Source organism: Acanthisitta chloris, unplaced genomic scaffold (assembly GCF_000695815.1).
Source record: "Acanthisitta chloris isolate BGI_N310 unplaced genomic scaffold, ASM69581v1 scaffold5765, whole genome shotgun sequence".
NCBI lineage: Eukaryota > Metazoa > Chordata > Aves > Passeriformes > Acanthisittidae > Acanthisitta > Acanthisitta chloris.
Window position 1 is genome coordinate 13,207 of NW_008675246.1, and position 11,487 is coordinate 24,693.

At 52.9% G+C, this 11,487-nt stretch overlaps 1 protein-coding gene across 1 annotated transcript in view; it reads left to right on the plus strand.

Annotated features, from left to right (window-relative positions):
- The first annotated feature begins 2,349 nt into the window (after positions 1–2,349).
- The window catches only part of R3HDM2 (R3H domain containing 2), a 16,018-nt gene continuing 6,880 nt past the window's right edge, over positions 2,350–11,487 (plus strand). Inside the window, 11 exon segments of the mRNA XM_009075657.1 lie at positions 2,350–2,517; positions 3,285–3,326; positions 3,772–3,858; positions 4,227–4,353; positions 4,832–4,910; positions 5,380–5,439; positions 5,618–5,758; positions 5,908–6,016; positions 7,945–7,976; positions 8,063–8,116; positions 9,330–9,562. Of these exon segments, the coding sequence (XP_009073905.1) occupies positions 2,350–2,517; positions 3,285–3,326; positions 3,772–3,858; positions 4,227–4,353; positions 4,832–4,910; positions 5,380–5,439; positions 5,618–5,758; positions 5,908–6,016; positions 7,945–7,976; positions 8,063–8,116; positions 9,330–9,562 (1,132 nt within the window).

An 11,487-nucleotide genomic window follows, 5' to 3' on the forward strand; every position in this document is an offset into this window, starting at 1 on the left:
AACAAGGCCAGAAGGAGAGTTTATTTAGCAGGAGCTTCCTGCCTTTCCTAGATTTGCTGCCGGATCCATCCAAACTGGAAATGTGGGACTTTCTTGGTCTAATTCCTTGCCCAAGCAGGAGCTGCTGCTGCATTCCCAGGACTTGGCAGCTGCAAACTGCGGGTGGTAAGAAGGCAACAGAGGAATTCCATGTTCTCCTTTGGAGTGAAGAGGAGGATATAAATATGTCCAGGCTCCCTGGCCCTTGGCCAGCATTCCCTGTGTGCCCAGTCACTGCTGTGACTGGCCCAGTTGCTCTGCCAGCCCCAAACCAAAACACCATCAGCACCTCAGCCACCTCCTTTCCACCTTCTCCCACCTCTGCTCCATTTCCTTCTTTGGCACAGATTGTGTGGCTTCTGTGGTGTTGAATCCATGTAATTTTTCCCTCTCCCAAGGCCCAGCTGAGTCCCACCCACCCCCGAGTCCTGTGAACTTCCCCACTCTCCGCACGCCGCTGTCTGTCACTGCCGCTCGTGTCTGCCGCCCCCTCGCCGCGTCCCACGGCTGATTCATTCATCCCGCAAGGAATCCTCCTTGGGAAGGCAGCAGAGAAGCAGTGCACGGATCTTCCCTGAATTCTGAGCGCAGGGAAGTATCCTGGAGGCTGGCTGCAGGGACGGAAGCTGAAGCAGGAGGGGGCAGCTGATAAATGTCAATTCCGTGGCTCTGAGTTGTCTTTTCTGGAAAATCTGATGATATTCCCTGTGTGATGCTGCGCATGATGGGAAAAGATCCCGTTATCCTTCTTAAATTGGGCTGGGGTGTTTGGCTTGGGGGGAGAAGCTTGTTAGAGGGTGGGTGGTGCAAAGGGAATGAGCTGTGCAAAACGTATTCCTTTATCTGAGCGTTGCATGTGCAGTTCCGGTGATGCCTCCTCCCTCCCCTCCCCAAACCTGCTCCCGATCCTCCTGGAATGTTTAAGCCCCCAGCCTGGGCACAAGGCTGGAGCAGGTTCCTACAGTATGGAATGTTTTGGGGGAGGGGGAAGGTAGAGTTTACCGTCCTCACCCCCTGCACAATCCTCCCATGAAGGAGGCACATCAGGCAAGTGCTCCCTTTCCCTTCCTGACCTAATTCCTGTGGGAGCGCCGCAGCAGAGTGGGATTTCCTCACATGGAGCATATCACCCTGTGCAGCATTCCTGGGAATTCTGCTGCTGGAGACCAGCCTGTGGGATGAGGAGCAGACCCTTGCAGTGGGAGGATAGAGGCTTTCCCTGTACCCTTTTCCCATGAATTTTCTGGAGTCATTAGGGACATTTCCCACACAGTAAGGTGCTGCTTAGCCTGGAGTTAGGTAGCTTTTTCCTTTCCTGGTTGTCCCATCTCTGTCTCTGGACTGACAGTGAGGGAACAACTCATGGTAAGGCTTAAGGAGGTGATGATGGGTGAAGGAAGCTGATTTCTTGTCTTCTGCCCCATCCTCCCTCGGGATTGGGTTTGCCTGGAGCACACAGCAGTTCCAGGTGGCCCCAGAGCACCTTCCCTCTGCATCCCCACAGGTTTGTTCCAAACCCCTATAAGAATCTATGGAAAAGAGGCTGTTCACTGCACTCTTCTGCTTTCTGTGCCTGGAACCGATTCCAGTAGCTGCATTAATGTCAAGTATATGTTTTATGTTCAGCCGCTCCACAAATTAAAGGGAATGAGGTTGGAATAGTTCAGGAATATCAGCAGTTCCTGTGTGGAGCCAAGAGTTGATAAATCTCTCTGAGATCTGACTGTTTCAGCCTTATTCTGCCAAAGGAATTAGAAATGAGTTGTTAAACATCAGATGTGTTTTCTAGTACTCAGGTGTTTTCTTTGAGCCTGGCTCCAAATTTAGTTTCTCCTTTTCTGTTTGGAAACTTCTCTCTCCACATGTGTTTCCTGGTGTCACATCCCTCCACAGCCCTGTGGAGCTGGTCTGGCCCTTGCTCAGGTTCTTCTTGCTGGAGGTTATTTCACCTGTGGGATGTTTGCTGGTTTAGGGCTGCCCTCGGTCTCCCTCGCATCAGGTACCTGCCTGGGGACCTCTGTCTACCTCAGGGACTTTGTCCAGCCCTGCTGATGCCTCCCAAATCATTGTGAGGTCCATATACCTCCTGCCAGGACTCCTCGAGCTGGGGGCTGCACCCCAGGGATGAGCAGGTGGGTGTCATCCAAGTGCTTGGTTTGTGGTCTGCACACAAGGTGGGTTCCAAGGAAGTTACAGCCTGGATGTGCAAGAGTTTGTGCTCAGGGAGAGCCTCTCCACCTCCTGATTCCCTCCTACCTGTCCTGTCCGCTCTCCTGCAGGTGCCCATTGCTGCATTGTAGGGCTCTGAAGATGTCCAACAGCAACACGGCACAGGAGTCTCTGGAAATTATGAAGGAATCAGAAAAAAAGGTGGTTGAGGAATCTGTGAACAAAACCAAATATGTATCCAGGTCACCAAGCAAGGAGGAGGTGGAGAAGGATGGGGGGGAGGAGGTCAGCGTGCGTCAGGAGTCTCAGGTGAGTGTAGACAAGGAGAGCTGAGCCTTCACCTGCTGGTTCCTGTCCCTTGGAAAAGGGACCTGAGGCTGTGCCACCTCCTCCCCAGGGACACCACCCTGAGCAGCCTCTGGTCTTCCCAGCCTGTTCCTTTTCTCTTTAGCTAAATCTGTTCTGCTCAGAGTGGAATAATTGGAATCTTCCCTGGGGCACCTGTGCTCAGTCCTCAAGTTCTGGTGCCACTGCTGTCACCTTCCTCTAACTCCTTTGTTTGAGGATCAGTTAATGACTTCATGTCCAGTGAAGGCATCCAGGGAGAGCTTGGTTTTGGGTATACTGCTTGGCTATTGCTTTGCTGCTGTGAAAAACACCCAGATAGAATGGGATTGGTTTGGGGTTTCATTCCAACAAGGAAAAAATACTGTGCAAGCATCACTAAGGGGTGCTGGGACTCATCCCCACTACTCTGCTCTCCTGTCACCTGTGCTTTTGGCTCTGTGTTGAGCTTGAAGCAGTTCCCACCCTCAACTACCTGCTGGATGCTGCTGCCTTTACAGCTGTGGGCAGGCACAGATGTGCTCACAGCTGCATAGGCAGAGACAGCACTGCTCAGAGAGGGCCTGACCAGGCACTTTGGAGTGATTTCTGGGCTCACAGGTCATTTGGTGGCTCCTAGACCAGAGTAGCAGCATCTCTGTGGTGATCCACTGGGTCAGAACCCCTTTGTATCCTCCTGGGAATGGCACAAAACTTCCAGGTTAAGATTCTTTCCTTTCCTTTCTCCACAGAGGCGAACCTCAAGTCATGGACACGCCAGGAAAAGAGCCAAGGTAGGACCTCTGCTGACATCCTGATTTTCTGTGGGCAGTTCTGAGCTGAGCCCTGATCCCAGTCCTGATTCCAGCCTCAGGCTGTGCTCCCAAGCCTTTCCTGTCTCCAGAAGCCCCATGAGCAGATGATGGCTCAGGACAGGAATTTCCATGGAGAATGTTCCATTCTGACAGGGGAAAGGCTGGAATTGCTCTGACTGAACATCAGAGCAGGGAACTTTCCCTCCTAACATTTTGTTCAAAGGCTGAAGGAAGAAAATAGCTGATTGCTCAGGGACTCTGAGCCTTTGTATATTTCTGTATATCCCTGTGTATTCCTGTATATTCTGTTACTGAGCAGTTTAATTGGGAATGACTGTACAAGTGGCTTGGGAATGCAACTGCAGGAACTCAAGTGTGTCTTGGCCAAGGTGACTTAACCTCTCTCTTTCTTTTCCTTCTCCAGTCTAATTCAAAGCTAAAACTGGTCAGGAGTTTGGCTGTGTGTGAGGAATCCTCGGGCCCCTTTGTGGATGGGCTGCTGGAATCCCAGGTAGGCCCAGAATGAGACAAGTTTGGGAGTGTGGAAGCCCAGAAAATCCACATCTTGCTAGAAGTGATGTCCTGTCAGGGGCCTGTGCCTTGGAGAGCCAAGAAATTGCCACAAGAGCTGGTTATGAAGCAAGTGGCTGTGCCTGGCAGCACTGCTCATGTGGGTGGAGACCCCTCAGAGCCTGCTGAAGGCTCTGTGAAAGGAGAGTGGGGAGAGAGAGAGCTCTGTCAGCTCTCAGAGTGGGTTTTTCTGTTGGTCTTATGGATTGTCTCATGTCTGAGACCTCCCCATGGTGCTTCTATCTCCAGCCACAGCCATGGCTCAGGGAATGTCTGAGGGACTCCAACCACCTGCTTGTTCTGTTCCAGGATGTCATCCAGCTGCACGTGAGCTGCCCCTCTGACAAGGAAGAGGAAAAGTCCACGAAAGATGGGGTGGAAAAGGAAGAAAAAGACAAGAATAAAGAAAAAACACCTAGGAAAATGCTCTCTCGAGGTCAGGGGCTGCTTGGAATGGGGCAGGGGCTGCTCACCTGTTCTAAGGATTCTCTGGCAGTGGTGCAGGTGTTGGACAGAGCAGTTGTCCCTGTTGCTGTCTGTGTGGGACTGTGGGGTTGATAACATCATGGAATGGTTTCTGTGAGAAGTGACCTTAAAGCTCATCTCATTCCACCCCGTGCCGTGGGCAGGGACACCTTCCACCAGACCAGATTGCTTCAAGCCCCTTCCAACCTGGTCTGGAACACTTTTGGGGGTGGGGCTGCCACAGCTTCTCTGGGCAACCTGTGCCAGTGGCTCTCCACCCTGACAGGGAGGAATTCCTTCCCAATATCCCATCTAACCCTGCCCTCTGGCAGTGAGAAGCTGTTCCCCCTTGTCCTGGCACTCCAGGCCCTTCTCCTTGCCGTTCCTTTCCCTTTGTCCATGCTGTTTCAGTGGTTTGTTAATATGTTCTGCTTTTCTTCTTGTTTCAGATTCCAGCCAGGAATATACAGACTCCACTGGAATAGATTTGCATGAATTTTTAGTAAATACACTGAAAAAAAACCCACGGTAGGTCTTGGTCAGGGAAACAATTCCCTGAGGGGTGGTGGAGGGGAACCTGGGGACTGACACCTGTCTTTGGGTGTTCCTGTGTCCCAGGGGAATGCAGCACCTCCAGACAGGACCTGTGAATGTGTTTGTGTTCTCCATTTTTGGAATTCCAGGAGTGTTACCAGAGCTAGGGCAGTGTAGAAACAAAAAAGCACAACTGTCATTTTATATCCTGTTTAATTCCAAACATGGAATTGTGTGTAGTGGGGAGAGAAAGAGGAAAAATAATTTGTTTGAATGCAAGGAAGGAGTTTCGGTTGCTTTAAACCCTTTTCCGTGTCTGATTGTCCAATATCAACCATGTTAGTTGTGTCGAGTGTCACTTGCTCCAGGTGTTTGTGACTTTCCCTGTTGGCAGGGAAGGGTTGGAAGCAGGGAAAACTTTTCACTCTCCCTAAAGTGGCCTGTTCTTTTTTTTTCTGGACAGGGATAGAATGATGCTACTCAAGTTGGAGCAGGAGATTCTGGAATTTATTAGTGATAACAAGTAAGTGATCATGGAGTTGTGTCAAGGAAAAGAGGTTTGTAACATAAGAGTTGAGGAATTTGGGCTCCCAAGGGAGAAGGGAATGTCGTCTGGACATGCTGGTGAGGAGACCTGTTCTCTTGTACATCCTGACGTGACTGACTGCTTGGAATTCTAACCCTGTCCCACCTCTTCCCAGCAATCAGTTCAAGAAATTCCCCCAGATGACTTCGTACCATCGGATGCTGCTGCACCGCGTCGCGGCCTATTTCGGCATGGACCACAACGTGGACCAGACTGGGAAGGCTGTGATCATCAACAAGACCAGTAACACCCGAATGTAAGGGGAGGGAGCTCTTTTCTTCCCCTTCTCTTTCCACTTTCCTAGAAGCTCTTGTTGCCATCAGCCAGAGCTGAAATTCCACACAACAAACGTCTTTGCGTGTTCTGTGCCTGTTTTTGCCCTCCTAACCACTGGTTTTCCTGCAGCCCTGAGCAGAGGTTCTCTGAGCACATCAAAGATGAGAAGAATGCAGAGTTCCCGCAGAGGTTTATCCTGAAACGGGATGACACCAGCATGGATCGGGATGATAACCAGGTGAGGATGGCAGTGGATGTCTGAATACTTTGGGAAGCTCAAATGTGACCTGTCTAAGGCAAGAACAACTCCAAAATTCTCTTGGGTTTCCTGCAATAACATTTAACAGGAGCTCCCACCCCACCCAAGCAGCATCATGCAACCTCACCAGTGCCTCACCACCCTCATAGGGAGGGATTTCTTCCCAATATCCAATCTAAACCCAGAGTCACATCACCCCAGCACTGTCCTGTGCTCTGGGGCATGTTCCTGGATTTAAGTCAGGATGAGGAACCGGTTGGTGCGATCAGTCCCAGTTTTTGGGTTCCCCATGGTGGCACTCGGGTGCAGCTGCTCAGGGAGTGCAGAATCCATGAGGAAGCAGGAGTGTTGGCACATGCTTCAGAGGGTGGCCTTTAGCTTTTCACCCTGGGAACAGACTGTTGGTGATATTCCTGATCACTGGATCAGACAGGGTGGTTGTGCTCGAAGCAGGAGGTGGATGATCCATCCAGCAGCAGAGGCTGTGTCACTGCATCCAGGCACCACACGCACTCCGTAATCCACGTCCTACCCAAGCTCCCAGCAGCTGACTGCTCCCCCTGCTCCCACTGCAACTGCTGACCCCTGAGCTGTGTTTGTCCCTTCAGATCAGACTCCCCTTGCAGGATGGGAGAAGGAGCAAATCCATCGAAGAGCGCGAGGAGGAGTACCAGCGGGTCAGGGAGCGGATTTTTGCACGAGAGGTAAGCTCAGACCACTCCTGCCAGGAACCTCCTGGAGCTGTGTGGCAGAAGGTGACCTTGAGTGTGCTGAGAGGTCAGATCTTGTCATTGCCTTTTCTACCACTTTCCAAGTGGTTTTGGGATCTGCCAGTAAATTCCAGCTCCCATCAACAATGTCTGAAATACTGGGGCAGAGGAGCCACACCTGCACTCCCCGGTCTGCTCCTCCCTAAAATTCCAGGGAACAACAGAGGTGACACAGGAGGCAGTTCACCTTCTTGCTGCCCATAATGATGAGCTTAAGCAGTGACATTACTGGGACAACCAAAATTCCAGTTGCTGACCCAAAAGGAGCAGCAGCTGCATCCCCCAGCATCTCCCTAGCACGGCAGTTTCCACCTCCTGACCCAAGAGTGCAGAGCTCTGCCTTTGCAAGAGGCATCTGGGCAGGACATTTGTCTGTCTTATGAAGTAGCTGTTGCCTCCTGGGATCCCTGATCTCTCCATGGAGCTCCTCTTAGCTGGAGCCATGTCCTGTGCTCGTGTCTGGCTCGGAGGCTGCTCCAGGGAGCACTGCTCTACCAGCTGGGGGCAGCTCCATACTGTGCCAAGCAGAACTGATAGAATCGAGTGATTCCCAGTGGTCTTCTGCCATGGGGCCTGTTCCAAGTCCAGCTCCTTGCCTGCTGCTTTGAGCACCTTGGGGACGAGGTGTTTCATGTGTCCCCATGGGAGTGGCCACACGCCTGCCCGAGGAGGAGGTTGAGGCTGCCACATGGCTGAGTCCCTGCTCAGGTCACCAGGATGCAGCTGGTGACTCTACAACTCTCCAGCCAAGTGTGAGCATGGATTTGTTTTGTGAGCCCATGCCTGGTTTTTCTGGCTCTGGGTGCTGCATTTAGTGCATAAGGACCCTTGTATGTCTGGCCTTGATTGTCACATGGACAAAGGTACCACAGAGCTGCCTCAGAGCAACGGAGGAGGGAGCTGAGGACTCAGACTTGAGAGATCTCAGGGTCAGAGGTACCAGGGAAGGTTCCCAAGGGCCAGGATGGAGATGCACAGGGAACTGGTGTGCACAAGGCTTGGCACCACACCTGAGTGACTGTGTACCTGTACACACACTGTGTCCAGCCCCATGCTTTAAATTCACCTGGGTTTGTTCTTTCTGAGTTACTAAGTCTCCTTTTTCTCTTCTTCCCATCTCCCTGTTCGTGCTCCCAGTCTGGCCAGAATGGATACATCATGGACAGCAGGTGAGTGCTACCCAGCAGCCTGTGTATGTGTCTCTGGAGCCCTGCATGACTCTACAATGATGCTTTTCTCTGATGCTGACCAACAGACTCTCCACAGAAGTCTTTGCTTGTAGCTCTCACACATGGAGGCAGATTTTTAGGTATCTGTGTGTGATTTATTTTGTTCTGCTGAGTTGGTCCCTCCATGCATGACTGCTCGTGGGGTTACTGAAGGTGTTTTCTTTGCAACATCAATTTTGAGTCCTTTTTCGGCTGATTCATCAGTTAAAAAGGAGGGTGGGGATGACAGGGAGGAATTCCAGCAGTTTTCAAACCATTCCACCTCTTGTTTCCCAAAGGGATTTGAAATCCCTGTCCTCACAGTGCCAGGATCAGCATCAGAATCAGGCAGGGTTGTCCCTAATCCCTGATTATCAAGGCTGGAATACTTAATGGTGGCAGTGAAGTGTCTCAGGCTCCATCTCAGCCAGAGGAGCTGCTGAGGGCACTGGGAGCATGTTTGAGCTGCATTTTCTTATTAAGTAGTTTTCCCATGGATGAAAGGGCTGGAGTCAGGCTGATGAGTCACCCGGCACAGACCTCGCAGCCAGAGGCTGCCGAGGTGTGAGGATAAAGAACAGGATGAAAAGGGAGAAAGACTCATCCCTGCTGTGCTCTCCTCTCATAGCCAAAGCTCTGAAGGTGAGGCAGCTCTGTGTGGGACAGGACAAGAGGATCTGAGCGAGTCAGGAGCAGCTTTGTCCCTGGCCTCGGGTTGTCACCTGCCTCAGGCTGTCCTGGAAAATCTAGTGTCCTCACACAGTCACAGGGACTGTGTCCTGGAGTCTGTCATTGGCAACCGTGCTCAGGACAGTGGGGACAGTTCTCAGATGCAGGGGGTTGTAGTAACACTCACCCAGAACGTGGCAAAACCCTGTTGCTGAGGTAGCTGCAGCTTTGGGAGCTGAGCTGCAGCCAGAGCTTTGCCAGGACCTTCCCTGCCTTTGGTGCCCAGGCCCTGGAGAGCTCGGGTTAACTGCTTTTGGGGTGGTTCTAGGCAGAGATGGAGCCCTTGGCTAGGCTGATAAACCAGGCTCAGTGCTGTGGTCGGATCCTGCTGTGACCCTGCTGGGGTCCCTTCCAGGCTGGGATCTGGCTGGGAAGGGCCTAGAGGGGGGAGATCTGCAGTGGCTGGGCCTGCATGGTGATGCCCAAAGAGCTGTGCCCTGAGGGGTGTTTGCTGTCAAACCCCCCCAAGGCTCCCAGCCCCAGCTGCTGGCTGTCCCCCCTGCATTGGCCATACTGGTGCAGCACCAGCAGCTCCTGCTGCTGCCCCTTCCCTGGGGCCTCAGCCTGACTCTCTGGTCTCTGCAGGGGCAACCGGGACGGGCTGGGCCGGGCCTCGAGCAGCCGCCAGAGCAGCACCGAGAGCGAGATGAAGTCCCTGGAGCCGCGGCCCTGGAGCAGCACCGACTCCGACGGCTCCATCCGCAGCCTGCGGCCACCCGTCACCAAGGCCAGCAGCTTCAGTGGCATCTCCATCCTCACCCGGGGAGACAGCATCGGGAGCAGCAAGGGCAGCACTGCCAGCAGGACATCCCGAGCAGGTATGGAGCTGCTTCCCCAGGCAGGGGCTGCTTCCCTGTGCACTTGGCAGGCAGTTTTGGGCTGGGGAACTGGGGCTTGTGATGCTCTGGTTAAAACAGGATATGGTTGGCACCATGTTTTCGGTACCACCTGTTTCATCACCTGCTTTTGCACCATCAGCTCTCCCATCCCTTCAGCACTTACCTGGGAGTAAGGACAGTGTTTGCTCCCAGGCCCTGCAACTCAAACTCCTGATTTCTTGTGGTTTTCTCTCCCCTGCTGTGCCCCAAGTAGTGTTGCCATTCCCTTCTGCTCCCAACATCCCTCCCAGCCCTGAGGATCCTCGGGGTGAACCTCCTGGCACTGTGCCTTGCTTTCCAAGGAGGAGGGCCAGGCAAGGGTGTCACCAATTAGTCTCATCAGACACGCAGTTACCTCGTCAGACAAAGACTCTTAATTGGGATCTGCCCACGATGTTCTTTCAGAGTGATTCACTGAGCCGGGAGCAAACAGGAGCCCGAGCCGGGCCTGCAGCTCCAGAGCTGCTGGGAACAGCTCAAGGTGTCGGGAGCCAAAGGGAATTAGGATCCCAAGTCTCTGCCTGCTTCAGCTGGCACAGCACAGCCCACACACAGGGGATGGTCCCATGGGGCATCACAGGTGACCTGTTCCTGGCAGCAGCTTCCCAAGGGATGTTTGTGCTGAGTAGGCACATCCAGGCCGTGTCCAGGCTCCCAGGCTGTGTCCCAGCACTCAGCCTTTGAAACTACACCTTCCTCTCCCAGTCTGGAGGTGCCCACGGCATGTCCCAGGATCCTGTTGCCATCATGCACAGGGCTGTGCTGGCTCTGGGTGCTGCAGCCACCTCCAGGACTGATTCATGGAGTGCTGGGAGCATTTATTTGAAGATCTGTCCCAGTGTGTGCGAAGCAAAGCGGGAGAGGAGCTGCATTTTGGCTCTTCCTGTAATTTTCCTTCAGGTTTCCCCTGAGAGCAGAACCCAGTTGCTTTCCAGGCTTTATATAATGGCAAGTGATTAGAAACAGCTTGTGAGAAAGAAAAAAAAAAAAAGGCAAAGGAATTGTCACTTGGGAGAAAAAAACCACCAAACCCACTGCTCTCCATATCTCATGTTTATTCCATGGGGGTGGAAGCACTCGGGGGCTCTTTTCCCATGGCAGGATCCAGCCCTTGGGCAACTCTCAGCAGAATATTCCCTGCTTTGCAGCATGTGGCTGCTGACAGAGCTCCTCGGCAGAATCCCTGGAGATGAGCTGTGGAAATGTGGGAGATCAGAGGCAGAATTGGTTAAACAGGAGCTGCTGGGCATCAAGCAGTAGTTTCACAACCCTTTTATTTCTGGAATTAGGACTGGAATACTGAGGAGGCACTTCTCAACTGGGTGCCAGCAGTGTGCCTTGTGCTCCTTCCCAGCTTTTCCTGCCATGGGAAGAGATTGCTTTCAGCCTGCCATCTCCTGGCCTTTTCCTCAGAGCAAAACGGGTCTGAGAGGCCGTGGATTGGGATCCCTTCGCTTCCCTCTGCTCCAGGCAGTCAGACAGGTTGTGACAGTGTTAGTGTCTGAGCCAATGCTGTGCCCAGAGCTGAGCTGGGACTGGGAACAGCTCTCCAGCTCCTTCCTACAGGCTTTTTGTGGTCCTGAGCTGACATGGATGTACCTGGCAGCTCTCTGGTTTCGGATCCCTGCCTCTTGCAGGGGTGGAGAGCCTCCACCAAGCAGGTGCTGCTGTTGGCTCCCAGATTCCAGAGGGAGGAGGAGATGTTGGGACCCACTGTGAAGGGTTAGTGTGTGCACCTGGACATGGAGAGGAGGGAGATACAATCACCTGGGGGTGTCAGCACTTTGCTTTGCTGTGAAGCAGAGGCAAACTAGTGCCTTATCCCCCCACCTGCTCACCTGTCCCTGTGGAAGCTGTGGTGGAGA